This window comes from Podarcis muralis, chromosome 6, assembly GCF_964188315.1.
Source record: "Podarcis muralis chromosome 6, rPodMur119.hap1.1, whole genome shotgun sequence".
NCBI lineage: Eukaryota > Metazoa > Chordata > Lepidosauria > Squamata > Lacertidae > Podarcis > Podarcis muralis.
The window spans coordinates 4,068,162-4,083,353 of NC_135660.1; the positions used below are offsets into that span (position 1 = coordinate 4,068,162).

Below are 15,192 nucleotides of genomic sequence, written 5' to 3' on the forward strand. Positions count from 1 at the left end.
ATCCATTCCTATAGAGAAAATGCATAGCCAAGTTACAGATACTTGAGGCTGAAAACCTGTTAAATTAGTCACATATTTTAAAGCACAATAAAAATAAAGCACTTAAACTATCTGTTGCATACTTCTTGATTATTTTTGTATGGAAGATGAAGGCAGTCAACAAATAATTTCATATTAATTTCAGTTAAATAATTTTAACTAAAACACAATATATGATTTAAAGAAACTTACAAATGTTACATCAGGCATAGGCAAACTCCAGCCCTCCAGATGTTTGGGACTACAGTTCCCACCATCCCTGACCACTGGTCCTGTTAACTAGGGATTATGGGAATTGTAGTCCCAAACATCTGGAGGGCTGGAGTTTGCCTATGCCTGTGTTACATTATTCAACATGGAATCACCTGGGGGTAGAACATCACTTCCGGCCTTCTTCCTAAATTAGGCTTTAAAACTTTGGGCCATGCCCCTTCCTTTGTCATCCTGAATCAGCCTGAAATTAGGTGTGGGCTGGAAGATGTGGGTCAATTAGTGGTTATTAACCAAGATAACTAAAGGAAACATCAGGTTCAGAGGGCTTGGCCTCACCCCCCCCCCATGCCAGTATTACCTTTACCTCTTTTTAAATCAATAGGAATTGGATGCAGGTAGCTCTCTGCTGGGTTGCAGGTTAAGTCCTTTTATTTCACTTGATATTCATCCATAATTCACTTTAAAACATTCTTGAGGAAAATCTTTGAGATTAAGCACATACTGTTAATGAAGAAATAATTGGGTTGCTATACAGGAGGAATTTTGCGAGTGGAGTTGCTATGAATTCAGCGACACATGACTTGCTTTCTGCTGTAGCAGTAAAAATTGGAAGCCTATTAAAAATAGTCTTTTCCATATAAGGACCACTGTTCATGCTTGCCTGCTCTCGTGATAGCAGACAGAACAACCATACAGCTCCGCAGAGTCCCTCTTTTTGCTTATTTTAACCAGCAGGGATACTTTTATTCTATAAAAAGGAATTGCATTTCCAGAGTTCTTTTGGGAAGTTTGCCCTTTTTAATATGTTGTATTAATATAGGTGGTCTGGCATGTTAGTCTAAAACAACATTGCAAAGTTAAGCTACTGCTTTGCTTCAGATTGCCCCATGCAGTGTGTGACTTGTGTACAGGTCTAAGGAATACATAGTCATGACTGCTTAGTCAGGCCTTCAGGTCCACTTGATTTTTCAGGCATTGGTCAGAAGTGGGCTAGGTGAAACTGGACCTTTTGGCTTCCTTAATATATTTGCCACATGGAAACATTGTGAGTTGGTCTTGCACTGGAAGTGTGATTTTTGTACTCAGGTTTCCCAGTTTATGGCCTGTCGGCAGATTTCTTCTTGAGTTTGCAAACTTGTCACAAATAGGATTTTGGTAAAAGCGTCTTAATTTTCGCACTTTGTGTTTCTGAAGTCCATCTGTGTGCTGGGAGTTCTTGCTGAAAATTTCATTTCACAGAGCAGGGCAACAGTGCTAGATATATGCACTTATATGTCTGCTATGACAACTGGCCATTGATTATTAATATAATATAATATAATATAATATAATATAATATAATATAATATAATATAATATAATATAATACAATACATTTCTATACTGTTTCTTGAATCTAAAAGAGTTCCCAAGATATTTATTTATTTATTTAATTTGTTAGCTGCCATTCTGAATGCAATATTTTCCCGCTGCAACTGAATCACAGCTGCGATAACAAGTAGTAACGCATTTCAGATCAATTGATCAAAGCCAGCCATACCATTATAAGAACAAAAAATGTAGGCTACGATGGTTAGTTGATTTAAAATAATCTCCCATTCTTTGTTTTGAAAAATAAATGATAAATAACAAAAAACATTCCATCCAGTTTTCCCAGTGACTGCCTTCATTTTGTGATAAGAGTACCGGTAATTTAAAAGTTGCACAATATTAATACACTACTGGCATGGTGTTATATTTATAATATTCAGCCCCAATGTTAATTTATTTTCTGCGCTTTGGTTCTTTTTGTTTTGCCCTTAGGACTTGCCCTACAACTGTGAATGCATACAAGCTAGGAATGTAGAGAGTTGAAAACTCCTTCTTAAGCTATGCCTTGTGGGCAGGAGAGATGGTATTGTTTCACAGGGGTTGTGGTTGCGATTTTAAAATAAACCAAGTTCAAAAAAATGCTCCTGCCATAGTCGGCAAGGAGGAAGAGGAAGGCATGAGATCATCCTGCCCTCCTGTTTCAGGAAATCCTCCAAGCATGGAACTAGCAGTATTTATTACAAACCTTATTTAAGTGCTTGAAGAGGAAAACATGCAGTCACATCAAATGCTTCCCTGACTGAGCCTGAGTTTTGTTAAGAGGCTGATGGTTTAAGGGATTTTATGATGTTGTTAATTATATTACGCGCAAAAACAAGGTAGTGGAAAAACATAATAAACAGAAGCATTAAAACAATTATCATGTTACATAAACCATTTCTGATGGACAGTATGGAAATCTTTCAGATATAGATATAGATTATAGATATAGATACACACAGAGACACAGAGTGGGGAAAATATTTAATTCCGTTTCACTGGCCTGCCATATCAAGTTCCCAAGATCAGTGGCCGGTGTGGTTGGGTTTTTGTAGCAGAATCCAAGCAAAAGCTGCTTTGTAGGCTTACTGGAGAGGTAAGAGCAGGCTTCCTCAAACTCGAACTTGGCCCCCCAGATGTTTTTGGCCTACAACTCCCATGATTCCTAGCAGGACCAGTGGTCAAGGATGATGGGAATTGTAGTCTCAAAACATCTGGAGGGCAGAGTTTGAGGAAGCCTGCTCTTACTCCTCCAGTGTTGTTTTTTAAAAACTCTGTAGCGTACTTCAAACACCTTTGCCGTTGCTCTACTTTTTAAAATGATTTCCCCATGCAATATTTAAGGCTGATGTTAGGGAGAAAGGAATTCAAAGCACCCTTGGACACATTAACCTGGTGAACAGGTCTGGGACATGGATGAGGGACGAGGGCTGAAGCATCGGGCAGGTTTAATTATTTAATACCACAAGAATACCCACAGTGCTTTAAAGAGTTTCAGAAGTAAAAAAAAAAAAAGGGGGCAGGTCCATGTCTGCAAAAGGGTTATAATTTTAAACAAGAAAATGGGTAGGTAGCATAGCAAAAAGGTGGGAGCGGAGGTAGCAAGGGATGAAAGAGGAATTGAGCTCCACGAATTTAATGCATGTACTTCACAAATATAATAATAATAATAATAATAATAATAATAATAATAATAATAATAATAATATCTTTATTGTCATTGCCCCCTCTCGGGGACAACGAAATTACTTGGCTGCTCCATCCACCCAGGTAGTGCACTCCACACTCCACAATATCCTCATAAACTTGAATTGTCTTGTAAAGGTGACTGCATCAAATTAGTCTAGTTTGGGATTAATTCATTAAATATTTGTGTATACATAGTACAGTGCTACTTCGGGTTACAGATGCTTCAGGTTACAGATGCTTCAGGTTACAGACTCCGACAAACCCAGAAATAGTACCTCGGGTTAAGAACTTTGCTTCAGGATGAGAACAGAAATCGTGCTCCGGCGGTGCGGCGGCAGCAGGAGGCCCCATTAGCTAAAGTGGTACCTCAGGTTAAGAACAGTTTCAGGTTAAGAACGGACCTCCAGAACGAATTAAGTTCTTAACCCGAGGTACCACTCTATTTTAAAGGTTTTTTGGTGTGTTTTTTAACACAGACAGTTGGCTAGAGACATTTTCTTCTTTTCTTTTACCCATGTGATATTCCCTCCATGGATACTGCCACCCCATTTTTCCCCAGTAAGGCTTAAGTTTTCCTGTAGACTTGTGGAAACAAGTCATTCTGATTCCTGAATGCCAGTCCAGAAGAGCAATTACACTCATTCCCAAATCAGCACCAGTGTGATTTTCATTTGAGCGCCGTTCTTTCATTTTATAGAAAATTATATGCTGCGGAAAACTTGGTTGTAGTTTTGTTTTTGTTTTTACGTTAAAACACCCCAAATGTTTGAGGCACAGTGAAGAACCTGCACAGAGACCTGCACAGTCTCCTCCACCCACCAAACTTCCCAGGAAAGCAGGGAATTTCCATCTCTGAGCTCACTTTATTGAAGGTGGAGACTTCAGGGAAGAAAATGGGCAGCCACAAAAGGGGTGTGTAGCGGCTGTACATGCACAAGGTGCCGCAGTGTTGTTTCTTGCTGTTTTCCACTACCGCTCTCAGATTCCTCTTCCTAAACACCCATTCACAAAAACAGATTTCATTTGTAATTGTTTTGGCTTGGCTTGGCTTGGCAATTTTTTTAAAAAAAACTGGTCTCTGCGATTGCAAAATCTTGATAGTTCTGGGGAAAGGAGTTGAGCTTGCTTGACTTCAGAAGAGCTTGGCAAGTGGCACCACTAGAGAAACCTTTTCCTTTTATTGTCCCTTTTAGCTGCTATTTACAAAATAGCTTATTTTGAGCCACACATAGCCAATAATTTCCAGAAGGGTTGGCCGTGTTAGTCTGTCAATGAGTGGCAGTCTGTTGCATCAAAACCATGAGCTTGATGGCGCCAAAATAAAAGAATAGCAAATTTATTAGGATGTAAGCTTTCGTGGAAAGGGACGCGGGTGGCGCTGTGGGTAAAACCTCAGCGCCTAGGACTTGCCAATCACATGGTCGGCGGTTCAAATCCCCGCGGCGGGGTGCGCTCCCGTAGTTCGGTCCCAGCGCCTGCCAACCTAGCAGTTCGAAAGCACCCCCGGGTGCAAGTAGATAAATAGGGACCGCTTACTAGCGGGAAGGTAAACGGCGTTTCCGTGTGCGGCTCTGGCTCGCCAGAGTAGCTTCGTCACACTGGCCACGTGACCCGGAAGTGTCTGCGGACAGCGCTGGCTCCCGGCCTATAGAGTGAGATGAGCGCACAACCCTAGAGTCTGTCAAGACTGGCCCGTACAGGCAGGGGTACCTTTACCTTTAAGCTTTCGTGGACTAGAATCCATATCCTGCATTTTAATTGTTTTAATGTTGTATTTTAATCTTGTTTTTAAGTTGTATTCATTCAACTCGTTTTTATTATTGGTTGTTAGCTGCCCTGAGCCCGGCCTTGGCTGGGGAGTGCGGGGTATAAAATTTATTATTATTATTATTATTATTATTATTATTATTATTATTATTATCATCCTATATCCACATGTCCTACATTACCTGTGTTCTACAGATAATGATCACCTGCTTTTTTTCCTTATTCATTCAGTCTCATGTTATGTATTGTTTCGGTTTCAGATTTATCGCGGAACAGACTCTCGGAGCTGCCAGCAGAAACTTGTCTCTTTGTTTCCCTTGAGAGCCTTAATTTGTACCAGAATTGCATTCGCTATATTCCAGAAGCCATTCTGAACCTGCAGTCCTTAACGTTCCTGAATATCAGGTAACCGTGATATAAAAGTAGCAGCGCCCAACATTATGCAACTCTTGAAAAGCTCAAGCCAAAGGGACGCAGTGTAGGGGAAAGCGTCTGTGGGGAAAGCAAGCAATTCTTCACATTTCTACTATTCAGTGCTGGGGCCAGACTTGAATAAAAACACTGGCTGTGATTCAAAGAATTCTGCATGCATGTTGGGACTCTCTGGGTTTCCTGTTCTGACAGCATCTCCTTGTACTCAGTTCGAAAGCATGCCACTGCAAGTAGATAAATAGGTACCGCTGTGGCGGGAAGGTAAATGGTGTTTCTGTGTGCTCTGGTTTCCGTCACGGTGTTCCGTTGCCCCAGAAGCAGTTTAGTCCTGCTGGCCACATGACCCAGAAAGCTGTCTATGGACAAACACTGGCTCCCTCGGCTTGAAAGCGAGATGAGCACCGCAACCCCATAGTTGCCTTTGACTGGACTTGACCGTCCAGGGGTCCTTTACCTTTTACCGGAGGGTCCTCTGATTTTTAAGGCCACATTATTTGTAGTAAAAGCTGCTTAGCATGAAATATTCAAGCGTATGGTAGTAAAAACTTGAATTTCTGCTGACTTGGTAGTAATAGGCTATCTTATTCATTGGGTCCTTTGTGTTAAATCAGGAAAAGTGCTTTAAGATGTTTGTACAGAGATAGAGATGTTTTTATTCAGGCACACTTTGGGTTTTATAAGCTGACCTTGTACCCTTTGTAAATATGTTGCATTCTGGTTGATTGTTGTTTTTATTGGATTTATTGATAGGCAGTGATGTATTCAGTTGTTACCTTGTATATTTTATTCTCTCTCGGACCACTGTTAGCTGCTTTGAGCACCGTTTGGAAAGGCAGGATACAGATTGAACTAGTAAATAAATAAAAGAGTGTAAAAATAAGTAATAGAGTTTGCTTTGGCACTATCCTCTAGCCAATTCAGTTTTGCCTAGCTTCCTTAATTTTTTTACAGTGAGTCTTTTTTTTATTCAAAGGATGTGAGTCAGAGGATAACTTCCCATTGTTGTGCATTTTAAAATATTTATTATGTGCTGCCAATTTATGTTGGACAGTCTATGCTGCTTGAGGAGAGGATTTTTCAGTACAAAGCTTAGGCTCCATGCATTAAAAATAACCACCCTTCTCTCTAGGCAAACTAAAGTATTTAGAAGCCACACAGAGTGGAGCAACTGCTTGTCAACAGTGTGATCCACTGAAAGGAAAGAAACATTGAACTGAGGGTTGATTTTCTTTTGGAAGGAAGGTATCCTGCCCCACCCATCCTGCTTCTAAGTCCTTGCTGTTTAAAGAAGAAGAAGAGTTACAGTGGTACCTCTGGTTGTGGATTTAATTCGTTTCGGGGTGCCGTGCACACCCCAAAAAATCTGTAACTAGAGGCGCCACTTCTGCGCACGCGCATGGTGCGATAGAGCACTTCTGTGCATTCGTGAGCGGTGAAACCCAGAAGTATGCACTTCTGGGTTTGCTGTGGTCATAACCCAAAGATTCCGTAACCTGGAGGTTACGCAACACGAGGTACCACTGTACTACTCCAGAATCCCACAAGCTCCCTTGACGTACAGTGGTGCCTCGCAAGACGAAATTAATTCGTTCTGCAAGTTTTTTCGTCTTGCGAATTTTTCGTCTTGCGAAGCACGGTTTCGGAAAAGTTTTGGAAAAGCTTCAAAAATCACCAAAGTCTTCAAAAACCTCAAAAAAGGCTACCACACCGCGTGCTATGAGTTGCTCCTCGAAGTCAAGTCGCAACTGTATTAACGGTTTTAAGAAAAAGGAAACAAACTTGCAAGACATTTTCGTCTTGCGAAGCAAGCCCATAGGGAAATTCGTCTTGCGAAGCAACTCAAAAAACGAAAAACCCTTTCGTCTTGCGAGTTTTTCGTCTTGCGAGGCATTCGTCTTGCGAGGTACCACTGTAGTCAAAAAACAATGGGAGGACGACATAAGCCATGAAATTAACCCTATCCAATGGACTAGAATGTGGTCTAAACCTCCCTTTAAATCCATCTCAGCTAGAAGAAAAGAACTCACCCTGAAACTCACAGATGCTCCATAACATCACAGAAACTAGCACTGATTCGCCAGGAGCCTGACCAAAATCCACAGGCACATACCTCCACATGTAGTGGGAATGTCCCAAAATCCAACAAGAATCCACCAACAGCATACGAATCAATCTGGCTAACCTTAAGAGTCCCACACGTCTGGGGGGAATTTCTGAAAGGCGGTGCTTTGTTTTGGATCTTAGGCAATTGAAAAATTGTGGGGTTTTTTGGTGTTTTTGTAAAAGAAAGCACAACAACTTTGGAGTTTTGGGGTTTTACTTAAATCTTAAGACAAATGACAAAGACAACCAACCAGACCAGCCCCAACCTCTCTCACCAAGGAAATACAACAAGCAAATAGAAAGAGAACCCATGCAAGTGAGGCTGACACAAAACACCACACATACACTAATTAGAAGAATAGAAGATTACCACCCCACCCCAGGCTCCCTCCCCGCCCTTCCCCTCTTCCCCCCTCTTTTCTTCCCAACCTTATACTGCATGCAACACTAATGTTTCACGACAAATTAAACTGATCTATAGAAAACACAACCTGAAAAAGAGACAATGCACGTATTTTTGTAAACTAACTAATAAAAAACTTCTTATTTTTCCTCTTCTTCAAAAAGAACAAGAGTTTTAATCAGTGATAGTTGAAGCCCTTGGAGTGGCCCTCTATATTGTCCATTTTTCCTGATTCTGTGTGGCCCCTGTGTTTCATGGAAGTCTCTACATTGTAGTGCTGTTTAGCATTGCACTCCTCATGAGATTTGAGGTTTTTAGCATGTTAGAATTCTTTGCTGCAGAGCATTCCAAAACTGAGGAATCTTCTCTCACCAGACGGCACAAAAGCCATTTGCATTGCTTTGCCTCCAGCAGCCGGGAGGAGCAACCCACTGCAGGACTATCTTCTTCTGTTGAAAAGAACAAACCTTCAAGGCCAGTGTTTCTTTTTCCAGCATTTGAGATCGAGAGCTGTAATCACCAGCCTTCCACTTGCATCTGCTCATTGTAATTACTGTTTGCAAACACAGTATGGTTAACCTACTTCATCGTGCCTGATTCACTTGGTTACTATTTTTCCTTTCATGACAACGTACCTGAATTTGAACACAGTTTTCCGGTACAAGCCATTCCGTTGCTCCATTGCAGAGTTTACATGTGGGTTGTACATCTCTCTTGAACCGTTTATAGTTTGCTTTGTACTTGTGTTTTCTTCTGTTTCACTCTTGGGCGTGCTCCTTTATGTGGGATTTAGGGTCAAGTTAAATTAATGCTAGAAAGTCCAGCTGCAGTTGACTGTGGTTTCCTTTTTAGATGCTTCACTGTATAAGATCCTCAGGCTGCCAGTTTTAGCCACATGGTTCCCTCCTTTACCCAGACAGGCATAAAGACTGAGATATTAGATAGTACAGATGCACTTGGTTACCCAGATGACTTATCTCAAAGGAGGAAGATGAGGCAAATATTAGCCAGTTCCCACCAATTTATATCCAGCAACGCCATATAAATCCTTTCCCCATGCTACATAAGCTTTTTCTTCATAGTTAATAAAATGTGTAACAGCTGTGTTCTGATCCGTGGATGACCCGAGGCAATATTGCAACCTATGGATGGAGAACCATTGATTCCAGACTTCAGATTTCTCGATTCCTGTCAGCTGCTGGTTTTCCCTGACTTTTAAAGTCATAATAATAATTTTATTGACTGGGTTGTCCCAGCCACTCTGGGTAGCTCTGAGCAAGATATTTAAAAGCACAGTAAAGCACCAACCATTATAAACTGGTTATGCCAGTCTAAAGTTATTTCTTAAGGTTAACTATGTAACACAAAGAGATGGGCATTAATATTCAACGCAGATTCACATACCACAGCTTGAAAAAGAAAATGCAGGTGACTGTCTTTCTGGCCATCTGAGCCTCTTTCCAATATAAAGCTTTCCATTTTTCCCCTTTCTAAAATCAAGGGATTAAGGAGCATCACTAACTTTTTTCTCTGCATGGAGGCCAATCGGATTCCCTCCATACATTTCAGGAAAAGTTTTCTAGAAAATATGGTTAGGACTTAACTTTCCCCCTTTTTGGCCTTCACACAAACTACCTTTTCCCATTCCCTAACCTCGGCCATAAGGTAGTCTGGACCTCAGATGGAAAGCAGCAAAGGAAACAAGTATTGCTCTAGGCTTTTTCCAGTGCTTTTGTTCCTCTTAATCTTTGGTTGGATGGCATTGACAGAAGACTGAAGCATTTTAACTATGATAGCTTTTTTTCATTGTGATAACTGAGCTGTATGGAATTAGGGTTAATTCTTGGTTAGCAGGGATCTGTCAAGGAAGAAGAGCCAATGGTAAAATAACTCTCAAGTGATGTGATGGTGGTTTTCTTTATTCAGGGAGGTTAGTTTTGACATCTTGGTCCCATAAGTATGGGACTTCAAACAGCTTGTGGGCATTTCTGTCTTCTGGCATAGCAAGCAAATGTGAAAAGCAATAAACTGTTTAATGCATATAAAACAGGACTCTGCAATTCTCTGAATCACAGCTTGGTGCATACACTGGAAGTTCTTCCAGTATTGCCTTTTAATTTCAACCCCAGAATTCAGTTCAGCTTGTCAGAAATCCTGTACAGCCATGATTTTTCTTCATAGTCATTTGACCCTGTGGATATAGCAGAAGATCCCAGCTGTTGATTAATGTGCCCAAACTGCCCTGTTCTGATTAACAGTGCATTTTGATAACAGTGCATTTTGATTTTCTCATGCTGCACATGAACTGGTTATATGTTTCATCTAATGTTCTGACTATTTGCCTTTTTGTGTTTGTGTGTGTTTTTCCTTGTCTTGTTGAAAAGCCGGAATCAGCTTTCAACGTTGCCAGTTCACTTGTGCAGCCTGCCTTTGAAAGTTTTGATAGCAAGCAATAATAAGCTCGTCTCACTACCTGAAGAAATTGGGCAGCTAAGACACCTGATGGAGCTTGTAAGTTTATTTAAATCCTTAATTGTCAATCTTTTATCAAGGAAGCATTAGCTTTCCCCCCAAACTGATTGTTAAGTAGACACCTTTTATGAATCAGGGATATCCAGGGATTGCCACACTCTACTAAACATATGCTGAGTAATCAGAATAAGAATTCCAGTATAAACATCCTGATATATCTTGAAGGTTATCCAAACTCTGATGTGTCCCAGAACACACATTTTAACATGATAGTCATGACTGCAAACGGAGCAGGGTGAATGCTATTTTTGTGCTCTGTTTTTAAAGCTTGACATGCTTTCTTCAACCTTCCTAGAAATGAGTAGGATGGATAGGTGCCAAATTCTTGTGGTTTTCGTTTAGCTTTATGGTGAGCTGCTAAAGAGTGTTGAATTTGTTTAAACAATGAGATGTTGACACATTGAGAGCCACAAGTGATTTTTGTGTGTGTGTGCTTACATCCTTTTGACGGAATCGTTAGAATTATGGAGGTTATCATTGTATTTTCCACTGATAGCCTGTGGGCTTTCTGATGTGTTAACGTAGTAGCTATAATTAATTAAGATGTTTGTGTGTTTGTTTGTTTATACACCGCTTGATTGTAAAAATCCTAAAAGCGGTTTACAAAAATATTAAAACAATAAATTTGAGAAAAATTCACAACCTTACTTTAAAACAACTTTAAAAGTTGAACTACTGAAACAGATTAAAATTACCTCAATTTTCTAAGCATCCGGTAGGTTGTCTAAACAATGATGTTTTTAGCAGGCACTGAAAGAGTACCTTGAAGGTGCTTGCTTAGTCTCAATAGGCAGGGAGTTCGAAAGTGCAGGTGCTGCCACATTGAACGACTGAGTTCTTACAAATGGGTATTATTTAAGTTACAGATAGGTAGCCGTGTTGGTCTGCCATAGTCAAAACAAAAAAAATTCCTTCCAGTAGCACCTTAAAGACCAACTAAGTTAGTTCTTGGTATGAGCTTTCGTGTGCATGCACACTTCTTCAGATACACTGAAACAGAAGTTACCAGACCCTTCTATATAGTGAGAAGGTGAGAAGGGTGGTGGGAAAGGGTGATTGGCAGATAGGCTCATCACAGCTATCTGCCAATCACCCTTTCCCACCACCCTTCTGAGTAATACCCCTCCCCACCTTCTCACTATATAGAAGGATCTGGCAACTTCTGTTTCAGTGTATCTGAAGAAGTGTGCATGCACACGAAAGCTCATACCAAGAACTAACTTAGTTGGTCTTTAAGGTGCTACTAAATGGGTATTATGTGGCACCTGTAGCAGTGCCAGTCACGCCGATGGAAGCGGACGAGTGGGCACATGTAGGGAAAGGCAATCTCGTAGATAAACAGATAAACTGGTTCCAAGTTGTTAAGGGAGTTGTATACTAGGAGTATACTAGTAGGCGTATACTAGGAGTATACAATTCCAAGTTGTATACTAGGAGTAACACCTTGAACTTAGCCTGATGGCAAATCGGCAACCAGTCCAGACCTCTGAGTACAGGTGTTACATGCTGACAAGGCCTCACCCGTGTCAGCAGTTGTGTTGCCGCAACCTCGCTGTGTGAGGGAAGCCCCGCGTAGAGTGCATTGCAATAATCCATTCTTGAAGGGACCAACACATGAACTGCTGCAGCTAGGCTTTCCTGGCCCCAGAATGGCCACAGCTGTCAAACCAGCTGGAGTTGGTCAAAGGCACTTCTAGCCGCTGAGGCTGCCTGAGCCCCCAATGGCACAGCTGGATTCAGAAGCACCCCAAACTGGGAACTTGCAACTGACACGGGAGCTACTTGCCCACGGTGCCTCCATCTTGCCAGGCTTCAAGCTCAGCTTGGTTCTCCTCATCCATTTCACCAAGCTATCTGAGTGACATTTATTATTCAGTCTATCACAGTTTTGTATTGGCAGGTCTTTTGGAGTGCATTTTTACAAAACTCCTTATTAGCTTTGATGTTTTAATATTACAGGACTGTGCATTTATTACTACATTCCTGATTTGCATTTCTGGGCTGTACGTTCTGTTGTTTCCGAAGTATGTCTCTAGTAAATGATTAACATATTTTATAGCCTCCTTCTTGCTGTTTTTAATATGCATGTATGCATTCCTGACCTCTGTAATTTGGATATGACATCTGAAGGCAGCCCTGTTTAGGGAAGCTTTTAATGTTTGATGCATTGCTGTATTTTAATATTTTGTTGGAAGCAGCCCAGAGTGGCTAGGGAAGCACAGCCAAATGAGCGGGGTATAAATAAATTATTATTATTATTATTATTATTATTATTATTATTATTATTATGATGTCACCTGGCTTGTTTTTCTGACTGGTAGCAGCACCTTTGATGCTCAGAGGCTGGGTACTGAACTATTGTACATTCAAAGGATGCTGTGCATACCATGAGTTATTGATCCTCTCCAAAGAGGAGGTATTCTGCATGTGTACAATGGGCTTAAATCTCGTGACTTTTCATTCACAAGACAAAGCTTTGAACTACTGGAATGGTGTTTATATCATGGTGCACATCATTAAAATCATTAAACCACAGCTCACTCCTCTTCATGATTTTCTAGGATGTAAGCTGTAATGAAATACAGACAGTTCCATCACAGATCGGCAGTTTATATTCTCTACGGGACCTGAACCTCAGAAGAAATCACCTGGTGCATTTACCTGAAGGTGAGAAATGGAGGGGAGAAGTTGTCTACAAACGCTCTTATTTCCAAAATCAAATTGTTTGCTACACGTGAATGTCTCATCTTCTGCAGTTAACGTATTTTTCACCCTATAGGATGCACTGGCCCATAGGACGCACCTGGATTTTGGGGAGGGAAATAAAGGAAAACATTTTTATTCCCACCCTCCCCCAGGCGCGGGGCTGGGGCGGGGGGAGCCCAAGCTTCCCCCGACCCCAGCCCTCAGAACGGGTCCCAGAGCGATGCCGAAGCTGCACGCAGCTTCCGCATCTCTCTGGGAGCTTGCGGGGCAGGGGGCGGGGGAAGCCCAGGCTTTCCCCGACCCCAGCCCCCAGAACGGGTCCCAGAGCGATGCCGAAGCTGCACGCAGCTTCCGCATCTCTCTGGGAGCTTGCGGGGCGGGGGGCGGGGAAAGCCCGAGCTTCCCCCGACCCCAGCCCCCAGAACAGGTCCCAGAGCGCAGCTTCTGCATCTCTCTGGGAGCTTGCGGGGCGGGGAGCGGGGGACGGGGGAAGCCCGAGCTTCCCCCAACCCCAGCCCCTAGAACGGGTCCCAGAGCGATGCCGAACCTGCGCACAGTTTTGGCATCGCTCTGGGAGCTTGTGGGGCACGGGGGAAGCCCGAGCTTCCCCCAACCCCAGCCCCCAGAACGGGAGCCAGAGCGATGCCGAAGCTGCGCGCAGCTTCTGCATTGCTCTGGGAGCTTGCTGGGCTGGGGGGATAACTTCCTGAAGCCTGGAGAGCGAGAGGGGTCGGTGCACACTGACCCCTCTTGCTCTCAAGGCTTCAGCAAAAGCCTGCATTCGCCCCATAGGACGCACACACATTTCCCTTTCATTTTTGGAGGGGAAAAAGTGCGTCCTATAGGGCAAAAAATACAGTAATTGACTACAGCGTTTTTCATGCGTGTGTCTTTTCTCCTACAGAGCTTGCCGAGTTGCCTTTGATTCGGTTAGATTTCTCCTGCAATAAAATCACAACAATCCCGGTTTGTTACCGTAACCTCAGGCACTTACAGACAATCACCCTAGATAACAACCCACTGCAGTCACCCCCTGCACAGGTAATGTATCATCTAATGTTAGAACACTATTCTCAACCAGAATACACTTTCTCTTAAGAGTAGCAAAGAAGTCCATGGGAGGAAATCTTTTGCTTTTCAGCTTAATGCAAGCTTTGCATCAGGATTGCTAGAAGACCATCCTTGATGTGCTCTTTGTTTTAGGATACAATTCACTCTGGCAAATGAAAAATTCTTGGAAGCAAATTACACATGCTGTTTAAACCTTAGCGTTGGGAAGCTGACATTTGCATGCATTGCTTGAGATTTTGCTGCTTCTATGCTGACTGATGCACAGTGCACAAGCAAATAATGGTGCAGTAGATAGTGTGTGCAAACCACTACAAAAAAACAGCTGCTTATGTGTATATATACACACTGCACCCTCAGTGTAAGAATGCTGGCCAGAAATGATTGCTTATGCCAAAAAAGTTAGCGATCTTAGGAAAGATAGGACTAAGTTGCATAGGAGAGGACATATGACGTGTGTTTATATACAGTGGTACCTCGGGTTACATACGCTTCAGGTTACAGACTCCGCTAACCCAGAAATAGTACTTCGGGTTAGGAACTTTGCTTCAGGATGAGAACAGAAATTGTACTCCGGCAGCAGCAGGAGGCCCCATTAGCTTAAGTGGTGCTTCAGGTTAAGAACAGTTTCAGGTTAAGAATGGACCTCCGGAATGAATTAAGTACTTAACCCGAGGTACCACTGTACTCATTTGCTGGAGGAGAAATACTAAGCAGACAGCTTCATAACTGCAGAATGGTTCAGCCCAACTTCGGATGGGGGAGGCAGGCAAGTCACAAGAAGGCTATAAAATCAGTGCCAGAACAGCTGCACTGCCTGCCCATGAACTTCCAGGAAGTATTTAAAGGTGTTGGTTTTATTGTGTGGAGCCATAAATGGCCTGGGAACA

At 42.2% G+C, this 15,192-nt stretch overlaps 1 protein-coding gene across 9 annotated transcripts in view; it reads left to right on the forward strand.

Moving 5' to 3' along the window:
* The window catches only part of LRCH3 (leucine rich repeats and calponin homology domain containing 3), a 99,648-nt gene that overhangs the window by 25,817 nt on the left and 58,639 nt on the right, over positions 1–15,192 (forward strand). For all 9 annotated transcript variants that reach the window (XM_028731919.2, XM_077929626.1, XM_077929627.1 and 6 more), the window contains exons 2-5: positions 5,319–5,463; positions 10,381–10,507; positions 13,090–13,195; positions 14,139–14,275. In XM_028731919.2, the coding sequence (XP_028587752.2) occupies positions 5,319–5,463; positions 10,381–10,507; positions 13,090–13,195; positions 14,139–14,275 (515 nt within the window). The remainder of the gene's footprint in view (positions 1–5,318; positions 5,464–10,380; positions 10,508–13,089; positions 13,196–14,138; positions 14,276–15,192) is intronic.